An 11,369-nucleotide genomic window follows, 5' to 3' on the forward strand; every position below is an offset into this window, starting at 1 on the left:
GAATCGCCGAACTGACCGCAGCACCTGGCTGGTTGGCTCGAACTTCTCTCGCCGGGGAACTTTTCGTTGGAGTAGGCTAGATCTATCGTCGGAGACTAGACCGAGTAGTTCGCGAACCAGTCGGAAGCTTAACGAGGAAGTGGTACTGAATGGCACAAGGGAACTGAAGGGCTCAGTAAATTAGACTGTCTGAAGTTTGCCGCCCAGATTGCCCTCGTAGGGGAAGAGCATTTATTCTATACCAACAGCTAGCTTTCCTACTTTGACTACCCAAACCCGTTCCCTGAGTTGTTGGTTTTTGAACATTTTTTTTCCTGCTCAGAATGTTTTTGAACATTTTTTCATATATATACAAAAAAAATTTCATATCCCCCCCCGAAAAATTTTCTTACTACGCCACTGGTTAAAAGTACAGAGCTTCAAATTTAATCCATATGTTCTATGATGAAAAATGAACATTTGGCAATAGTCGAATTTTCAGTAAGTCGAGATATATTTCATTAGTAAAATGCTTAACGTTGCTATGACCGATCAAACCAAACGGAATCAAATTACACAAACCGCGCTATGCACCCATCAAGGACACATGCCAGCACTATATTCAGACGGTACACTTTGCACCACTACAAAAACAGCGTCCAGCACCCCCAAACCAAAAGCCAGCCCCATCTGTGAGGAAAATGAGGCAAATGACGACATATTTATGATCGTGACCTATATATATGAGGCAAGGGAGAACAACTGATCGCGAGCACCAAGACCGCTTTAACGATGATAGCTTTGACGTGAATGACAACATAAGATATTTGAGCGATCCTCACAACGCCGCTGGCAAACAAACAAATGTTTCCAGCGAAAGAAAGTTTCCACGCGCGATAGCAAGTTGCGTACAAGAGATTGAACGGGCGCTCAATAGATTTTTCTACAACAAAAATGTCTTTTTTTTTAAATATAAATACAATAAATGTTTCCGATGTTTGAAAACTTAAAAAATACCGTAAATATCATTTCCAAAGTTTGACTGTGAAATCAGTTGACGGTTGGTATATGCAGGCAACGGACGAAGCATATATTCAGTAGACTTCATAGCAAGACCAGTGTACTAGGGTGCATTATATTAGAGTTAAATTGCCAGTCCAAATGCCATCACGACATGCTTTTGGCACAAGCGAGTAAAAAAAAGATGCTCTTATGATCTGCTGCTGTTAAATGTTATTACATATTTCTTCTCTCCATTTGCTATCAGTCTTGCCATTTGGCATCGGTAGCATCTAGCCCTACATCGAGAAAAGATATGTGACTTCATTCTTGCTGTACTACAGCCAGACTCTTCCTTCAATTTCTTATATTTCCGGTAATTGCTCACTCTTCAACTTTTTACTTTGCGTCTGGCTCTAAGACCTTTCATAACGAACTATCCTGAAAATGATCTATTCTAAACAGCTGACACAGAAACATTCAGTGGGGACGGATATCACGAAAGTGCGCCCAAATGAGCTTTGCATTGTGATATCCTATCTAAAGCAAGCAAATGCTATTACTGACGATAAGTATTTTATAAAGGTCTACATTCCCACCTACAAAGTAGAGATCGGTGGAGTGATCACCGGCTAGTTTCAAATTCGATTTAGAAGCCGCTTTTGGCAAAATATACGGCTACATAATTGCATTAAAATTATTTTCTTACTGCTGTTTACTAACAAGGCGCTATTTAATAGATTTATGAATGCCTATTGAAAAACAGTCAAGCATACAAAATGCTAATGTGCTGTTTTACTGAAAAACTGAAGAGAACACTCACCACGACAACATATTGTAATCTCTTGGCTTAGGAAGAGTGCGATTTTGACATCCCCCTGTTACTGCACCAAAAAACTATAGGCAGATGAGATTGCTTGAAAAGGCTAAAAAAATTTATCTTTTGGGCCACCAAGTATAAAAGCTCGAGGCAGCGCTGATACATTACCTAAAAAACTGCCTCTGATCTTAATAATTCCAGATCAAACGAAGAACGCTTCTAGAAGCACGAAAAATCTCAAGTAGCTGTACATTTTAACCAGAGTTTCAACTTACCGCAGAACTGGGTGGGCTTAAGTTGGGCCACTACCATTTTGTGTTGTTGCGGAACTCATCCCGATACAGCGACTTGAATTCTCACGGTCAAATTCGTTGTCTTCTCAATGTTTTTTTTATTTCGATTATAGAATTTTGATCTATAGAGTCATTCGTCTCTTTTCGGGTTAAAAAAGCTTTTGTAGAAAAATCGTTAAGCCTACGTGCGTGGTTGGGAATCAAGTCCAGGTGAGCTGCGTACACGGCAATCGTATTACCAACTACGTCATGCCCGCCTCCTGTCTTCTCGGTGATAATCACTACTTTTTCAACCTGAAGTCTTTGCATTTAAAATTTTCGTGTCGCACAACTCAAACACGTACGTCGTTTATTTTTGTAAACACTTTAAATTTCGGAACACTAGAAAAAGTGGCAGCACTGCTGAATCACTCGGAAGTGATTTTGTATTCGTCCTCAGTTGGTCGTTTCTCCGATGGTGTTGATGTGTTGTAGGCAAAAATATCGCGAGAATAGTGTATTTTGACGTGATTTTATCGTCACACACTAATGTATTTGCGCGAATCAAGCCACCTAAAAAAATACGCCCACTTAGCATCCACGGCGCCATCTGAACTTGGCTAGTTGATGCAACGATTTTAACTCGTTTTTCTCGAAATCATTGTTTTTTAGTCCGCTCTGACTTAACACCGACCAATTTAGTGTGAACCTGGAAGTGGCACACTGATTTTGACCTATTTTGATTACTTCTTCCAATTATCTTAAAAAGTATTTCAATATTTCAGCGACCCAATAGGGTCTTGGCGGGGACCAACCACACGCTACACTCCGTTCCGAATGCCGTAGAATGCAAGCCATATAAAGCTTTTATTTTATGTGCTTTGTATACATTACGACACAATCGGTTGATTTGCGCGCGATTTCTTGACAGGCGATTTTTTTGTTATCTTGGGATGTGACATCAAAGCAGTAACGTCACTGGAATGGAGCTGGCACCCAGGTAGATATTTTTGAGGCAGCCATTACCCCTGCGGGTTATATCGATTAGGAATCATCGAGATTATACACAGGTTTTTGACCTAACTAGCCTAAACGCCTGATAGCTTCGATTAACCCTGAATCACAGTCGTAATTATTTGCTATTTTACGTGTGTTCTCTAAAGTGTGTGTATTAATATAGTCCCGCACAGAGGAATTCGCAGCACTGTATAAAAAGAAAACTAATTAGCCCCCTGGCAACCATATACCAACAGATGGAGTTCTTGTCGCTCGGTCTCACGAACACTTCTGCAGCTTCCTGGTTGAAAACAATCCCATTTGATTTTGCCGCGTACGTACATGAGCCGTAGAAAAGTCTATGGAGTTTGACAGCAACCTACATATATGGGGCGTTATAGCTATAAAGCCCCAAACAAAGAATTTTGTTCGGGGCTATGCACAATATTGATGCATTCCACACGACGTTTTGCATCTTGCGGGATGATTAGATACCATATCATTCAGAAAATCGGCAATTAGTAACCAAATACAGCTTTTAGTGATTCGATCCAAAATTATTGTTTTGATTTTTATGGCAGTGGCTGAAACTACTTCTATGTCTCTGGCAACTATAGTTTTGATTGTCACTTTGAGTGAGTTCGAAAGAGCTTGACAATAAATTCATACGGAGTGAATTGAAAAGTTACTGTTTAGTGGCTTACATTACTTTGTTTTTAATACTCTTTATGTAATTTACTGTACATTGTTATAAAAGAATATAATAAAATGAATAAAGTGTCTTGTTTAGTCGATTGAAATAATTTGCCACAATAGTATTTTTATCAACACTAATACTTTTCTTGCATGTTCTCCGAAAAAAAAAATGTTTGCTTACTATGTACAATTTCGAACATATCGGTTGGCTGATTTGGCTTCGCGTTTAAACCTAAACAACGCCTTTGGTCTTCCCTAAAACTCCGCTGAAAACATCACACCTTCCACTGAAACAAACCCCAAAGTCACAGTTTACCAGTTCGATTTAGCACCTCGATTGACTTTCCCATCTACATATATAGCGTTGGGAAGCACTCGCAGAGAGAGGGAAAGCGATAAAATAAACTTTTCGTACGCTAAATTTCCCACTGTAAATCGTCAATTCTAACGAATTGAAAATTAAACGTCCTCCGGAATGCTTCCGCTACTGCTTAAGCGAATACAGAAAAAAAATGTTTTGATGAGAAACGCAGAAACGAAACTTTTCGCAAATTTATGGCGAATGGAAGTCATCTAATCGGTGCTCTAAAGGTGTACGAAATTTATTGCCGCTTATTCAGCCGGAAATGCGACGCTGTTGATCTGTGGGTGTTGGTGTTTTTTTCTTCGTTCTACTGAAGCTTTGCCAGAAGCAATCGTTGAGTCAAGTTGACAGCCGCAAAATGACTTTTCTTTCATAACGATGATCATTCGGATTGCAACAAGGGACTATTTATAAATTTGGGGAGGGGGAGGGGTTATGACAAGATGTGACTTATTGTGACACGTGGCCCTAATAAAAATCTTATGGTTAAATAGCTTAACGACGTGTTCAGGATATCATCCTAACTATATATGGAATGGTTTTACCATATGGGTTATAGTACGTGTATAGTTTAGTTTTATTAGGGGGGAGAGGAGCAGTTCGCTAGAACGTTACGTAAAATGCTTTAACTGATAGCGTTACTGTTATATCTAAGTTAAAGTTCAGTCAGCTCACTTTAAGGTTGCTGGATTATTCCTGCTAAAATGTTGTCAAATAGTTTGAAGCTGATTTTAAAATCGATCCACCGAAGATTCCCGAATGAATTTAATCTTAAACACCAAAGACGATACATTTCAAATGTCACAGAGAGAAAATAGTAAATTTGGCTGCACGGTTTACCTAGTTATTTTGTCTGCTAGTTTTGGCAACCAGAATTTTTCTTGTAAACAAGTGATTTGTCGTTTTAATGATTGCTTGACGATTCCCTTTTTCGAAATATTTCTCAAAATTCTTAATTTTGCAACTCGGAAACGCATTGATTTTTACGTTTCTAAGTCTGTCCAAGTGTCCACATGTTTTTCGTTGCACTAGAGAGGATACATGGAGAATGCATACTGTTGACTACTTTGCTGATGTCATTCAAAATTAATATTTATGACGAATGTCACGTTATTAGGAGAAAACTAGTCGATAAGTTTGTAATTTCTGGACTTAGTATCTATCAGATCAGTTGGAAACACTGGCGAACCGAGCGTGTCAACAAAACCCTGAAGAATTTGACAGTATATAGAAAGAAGAGAGGTAGTGCGAATAAGATTAAGATTAGAAGGAGCAGTAGGGGAGAAAGAATTCCATTTGCACGTGAAGAACTCTTTTTTTTCTAGTTTTCAGTAATTATATACCGATAGGATTATCGGTGTTCGTAAGTAAATTGTCGGGAGTGGTGAGAAACAATTAACTAATTTACATTTTCTATGATTTGAAGCTAGACACGAGTGAAAGCTACCTGAGGTTACGCTGGTTTCGCATACGTCGAGACTTGGTGCAGGTGTTCAACTATAAATTGTGGGTACATACTATATCCACTACCCAACCATAATTATAACGTCACCTTCATCTTCTAGTTTGAGCTGAAATTAAACCGACTGCTACAAAAATTAGGTTTTTCTTGGACACCCATCCGAACGCCTAACCAACAGATATATACGATGAGGAACTAGACAGTTGATCAGTGGTTTTGTAAACTTTTAATGGGTTTAAATTTACTCGTGTTTTATTTGCATCATCAAAGTTATTTAGTATGTATAATTTACACTCTTTGTATGTGAACATAAATACATGCATTTCCTTTTATTTTCAATCTCAATACTCTACACGAGTTACTTCTTAAATCCGCCATATTTGTTTACATTGCTCATTTGGAACAGTAGATACAGAACACTAGATTACGATTGTCGCTTGTGTTCTCATTGTTTTCGCCTCGGAACATGTTTGTTTTGCTTTCGGTATATATCTTTCAAGGTATCGAAAGTCTATCTAGTAAAAGTCTTTGGTCCGCACTTTTGGTACACACAGAAAAATATGGCCTGCTTGTAACCACAAACCGTTCATTTGAACTTCAACTTAGTAAAATGTAAAGTTTGCCTTCTTATCACTACAGTCTCGTTTATTCAGCTGTGATTTTTATACATTCAAGACCGAAAACGTCCAATGCATAAAATATACAGCAGTATAAACGAGAGGCAAACAGAAAAATGATGTGATATGTGCTATTAATCAAATTTCTATGTGACATACTATTAGAATTTAATTAGTTTTCACATGATATCTATGCGTGACAGATAATTTTTATGTGCTACTACAAATTGCAAAAAATTATGTGTGAAATCAATATAATCAACATAACGAATTTTCTCGGTGTAAATTTTCGACTGTTATTGTTATGAAATGAAAGATTTATCATATACCGCACAAGGAAATGAAAATTTTTCAAAATTCAGTACAGTTTTAGACAATTTGTGCATTCTAGTTAGTGAAATGGTCATTGTTTTGCTGCCTAAAACAAACAAAAATGATTAGTCACTATGAAATGGCGATAAAGGATTATTTTTTCTGCTTTTTTTATTTGGCCCATTTGACATGTATATCCCGGAATCAAAACAATGATGTTCCTACACGGAAAAATAAAACAACCCACAGAATAAGTTCTTTTAACTTAAATTGAGGTAGTTTTGAGTTTTGCGTCGCTTTCACATTTAGGAGTGTTGTCAAAAACAAAGAGAGAGATTCGACTCAGTCCGGGTCTACCATGGAATACGATACTTTTGAGTTATTTGAAGTATACTCAAAATTGGGTAGATTCAACTTAAATTTACGTAAATTTAACTCAAGGTTGAGTATAAAAACCTCTCAATGAGTTCTTTTTGCCGTGTTTAAAGGGAAAATACCTTCTACACGGTTTACTTAATTTTACCTTATTCCACGATACCCCGAGATTGAGTCAAAAGAACTCAACTTTTGGTAGTTTTTCGTATCCGTGTACCACTGATGCCAACGACAATCCTAATCTAGTGTTCTGTATCTACTTTTGGAACCGTTGTTTTGGATTCGATTGGAACGTTTGACTTCAGTCTTCATCCCACTGAGACGTCCAAAAAATTGTTTCAAAATCGTTCAACACGGGTCCAATGATGGACGTTCGTTGAACGGTTTTTTGGACGTTGTCCAAATTGGTCCAACGAACGTCCTTCATTGGACGATTTTGAAACCAACCGTTCTTAGAGGGATGCATCTCTACAAAAGCATAATCTCTGTTAAACACTAGAGCACTGTAGTTAGAGTGTGGCCAAGAGGCCATGACGTATCCAAACGAACATGGAATTTGACGTATACACAATAGAAATACGTCAAATTTCATGTTCGTTTGGATACGTCATGACCTCTTGGCCACACTCTAACTAGAGTGCTCTATTAAACACGAGCTGCACACTAACTCCATCTGTTAGAATGTTGGTGGAATTTCGTGAAAACATACACGAAGAACATTATTTAGTCATCGATAGCACATTTTTCTATCTACCTTGTTTCGCTTTCAGATACATGAACTTCATGTTCGACCTCGAGGACGCTTCCAACGACGGAGGCATTGATGCGGAGGAATTCTCCATCGTATGCTCCAGCTACGGGCCGGATAAGCAAGAGTGTCAGCAAGCCTTCCGAAAGATGGCACAGGTGAGACATTTTCTACTAAGAGGGATTTTGCATAAGCGATAATCGCTGTCGAGATGGTCAATGGTTGATGAATAATTTTGCCTCCATTACATACCTCGATAGAGCTAAACTTTCTAAACTTTATCATATAGTTTTATAACGCTTAGAGCTTCAGTAAGGTTTTTTTTTGTTTCTAATAAAAATGTAGACAGGTTCTCTTTTGACACCATCAGCAATACTTGACAGCAGTTTAAGTCACAGAAGTAAACGTTTTTGACAGTTCATACAGCAACTTGATAGGGATCACGGTGGTTGAATCGAAGGTTGCTCTGCTCTGTTAATTCGATTAAAAAATATTTTCATTTATCATTTTACATACACAATAATAAAACAAACTTCACTACTTATCTTTAAAGTCAGCTGCATCAGATAAGAATAAAAACATCCCTTTGCTGGAGGAACTGTCAAAATGCCAATCCTTGTGAGCATTATTAAGTAAAATCGATCATGCCAAACATTTTGGGATTTCGAACTATATATTGTTTCATTACGAATATTTAGCTCTATCAACGAATGCTATTTTTTATTCAATGACCCAATTATAGTATATTATTAGTTATGGGTGAAACGCCGACACATAACCGATGTGTTCAAAATGAAATATTGGAACACTGCCAGTAAATCTGTTAAATAAAGTTAGCTCCACAAAAAACATAGCTTCGAAATCTCACAGCTTCGCATCCCCAAATAACAAACAACTATCCTTCAAATTTTATCTTCCCGAAAAGAGTCACTTCATTTGTGTTCGCGACTAAAAACCTTCCATGATTTAGCTAGGTCACCACCAAATTCTGATCCGGCGAAATTAACCTAGGAAAATCCGTCTACCGTTACGATGTGTCTGTACACTGCTAGCACCAGGAAGCCGCATCTCGCTATAGAATTCCGATCACGATAAATATTTATTGAATTTTCATTAAAATAGCCGTGTCCCGCAATCGGTTAGTCGTTTAGCAGAAAGGAGCCCCGTCGTTACCCGAGGTTCTATTTTATATCACGATAAACCCCTCACGTGGGCCATCATGGACAGACGCAAAACGTGTCCCAGTTGGCCCTCGGCCAAGCACCCAAACTGCGGGCTGTGTTGTTCGGACACGAACACCACGGTGTTCACGCAAAAGGACACCAGGCGCAGCGTTGAAAGCCCCGCAGAATGGCCCGGATGGCTACATTGCCCCTAAAAAATAGAAATCAATTAAATTCCAACTCCAACGGAACGCGGGACCGAGATTACAATTTTTCTTCCCTTTCTCTCACTCTTCCGCAGGGTTCCGACGAGGTCAACCGGGAACAGTTTGCCGAATTGTGGCGTGAGTACTTCTCGACCGACGATCCAACAGCGCCCGGAAACTTCATCTTCGGCAAAACGGCATTTTAACGTAGCTAAATGGACGACCGGTAATCTAGCTGCTAGCAAGCACCCTTCGAACAACCAGTTCCGAGTTACGGTGGATTTGGATCCCCTCTAGCGTCAGCGGTTGGCGATAGTGAATGTAAACAAAATAAAAAAAAGAGAGAGACACTTATCAGTAGAACAAACCGAAATCGGCGAAAAGAGATCCAGTTTCAATTTCGTCGAAATTTACTAACGGTTGGTAGGTTGCGTTATTTTTCCTCTAGCGTTCAGTTCCGATTTTTTATAGAATCCAGTTCAAAGCAGTGAAATTGAAACACACATTTTAGAACATCAAAAATAAAGCTGACAGTCGCCGTTGTTGGCGACGACAACGATAACGACGACGACTACGACAACGTCGAAGAAGTGATTTGGTGCTTTCGGTTCGGTGCTCGACTCAGGAAACAGCAGGCGTTTTCAAATTTATGTACCTACCCCTGATGCCTGTGCAATGCATCAATCAGTTGGTTGGCTGCTGTCCCGGTGGATGTCGCTGCTGTGTTAGCTTGGCGTTGAACGCTCAAATCGGTTTACTGTCAGTCGGGGGTCGTTTTTCGTTTCGCGTCATGAATAAAGAATATCGCTTGATGACTAGTTTTTGGTGGGGAGGAAAAGTGCACTGGATTTAGCTATTCTGTACTAAAAAGGGCATTTTTTCTACACGATTTTGGTTGCAACTGAAGCATCTGGAATGGGGGGACTAAAATGATTCTCGAGACGTGATTATAATAAATTGTAAAGCGCAGAGTATGATAAATCGTTGTCCAGTGGAACAAGTTTTTCGGCTAGGTTTTTTGTTTCGCAACTAGCCCCGTGCTTTATCTACCATTCTCGTTTGATGCAAAAGGGAGGAACACAAGCGTGAAAGGTGAATTCTAGGTTAGGACACTCATTCTATCTATTCTTTGCTGTCTTCACATTGCACAGCTAAATCCACGAGAAAGTTTTTATCGATTACGTCATGGTTCATTTTTTGTTCGGTTTTCATACATGCTCGATGTTTGCTTGTTCGTAGGGTTACTTTGTTTTGATTTGACAGTTCTGCGATGTTTATCATAGCTTACTTTGAACAACAGAAATTGGTTTTCTTCTAAGTTCTTTGATACAATTTATGTTACTTTTAATGAGTATGTTTGTTTGCATAATAGCAAGGTGAAGCAGTGGAATCTGATTGTGCTCTATACGGTTTTTTTTGGCTTCATTCGTTGCGGAATTGTTTTTGTAAGCTGTGAGCTTAACTAGTTATATTCCAGCGAGAGATATATGGAGAGAAATTCAGACAAAATGGCAACCTTCAATTCCATTGTTAAAATCTAGCAGTGCTCCCAAAAAGGTCGATTGGCTTGGCTGACTCAAGAATTTTACAGTTTCACTGGCTCAAGATAGCGTCTCCACATATCTCTCCCTGGAGGACAAACTAGGCCAAACTACCGAATTCGATTCGTCTGTTCGGTCACATGACAGATGGGGATGCTAGTAGTGTAGAACGAAATTGCTCGCAGCTCTAACAACTGCCCAATTATCAAAGTAAATTTGTCATACGGTCTTGACATCCAGCAGATACTTATTTGGTTTGTTGAACATCTCTGGCGCTGTTATCTGAATTTTTATGAGATTCTAACAACGAGAATTCGGACGGCCCAATGAAACATTGAACAATCGGTGTAAATAGGTGTCCTTGTTTCCTTCGCTTCAGACATACAGAAAGAAGTCTCATATTTGACCTAAAGATATCTCGTGCTCCGCGTCAATGTATTCGATATATTTCTTCAGTTCCTCTTCAACAGATAACACCAGATGGATATCTTCAATATACGCTATTATTTTTTTTAATTCGTTTATTTAGCACGGCTCAAGGCGTTAGCTTCACGGAGCCGTGGGTCTTTTATATATTTACATGATGTAAAAAATAAAAAATAATAAACAATACTACTCTAAGAGTCTATCCGATCCCGTACACGCGACTTGCCATTGCGCGCGGAGATTCGTTTTCCGTCCGGGTCATCATCGGGGTTACTGCCTTGATGTTCGCGATCAGGTGTTGCACCTAACTTTTTTCCTTTTCGGGTCACGAGCGTGAACCCTTCGTCATTGCCAGTAGCTCCCTCATTGATGGTATTAGCTGTTGAGTTTGTG

General features: G+C 39.0%; 1 protein-coding gene across 1 annotated transcript in view; it reads left to right on the forward strand.

Annotated features, from left to right (window-relative positions):
• LOC131693544 (uncharacterized) overlaps positions 1 to 9,215 on the forward strand; it is a 42,862-nt gene extending 33,647 nt beyond the window's left edge. Inside the window, exons 3-5 of the mRNA XM_058981457.1 lie at positions 2,477 to 2,561; positions 7,663 to 7,798; positions 9,105 to 9,215. Of these exons, the coding sequence (XP_058837440.1) occupies positions 2,477 to 2,561; positions 7,663 to 7,798; positions 9,105 to 9,215 (332 nt within the window). The remainder of the gene's footprint in view (positions 1 to 2,476; positions 2,562 to 7,662; positions 7,799 to 9,104) is intronic.
• Positions 9,216 to 11,369: the final 2,154 nt, after the last annotated feature.

This window comes from Topomyia yanbarensis, chromosome 1, assembly GCF_030247195.1.
Source record: "Topomyia yanbarensis strain Yona2022 chromosome 1, ASM3024719v1, whole genome shotgun sequence".
Lineage (NCBI taxonomy): Eukaryota > Metazoa > Arthropoda > Insecta > Diptera > Culicidae > Topomyia > Topomyia yanbarensis.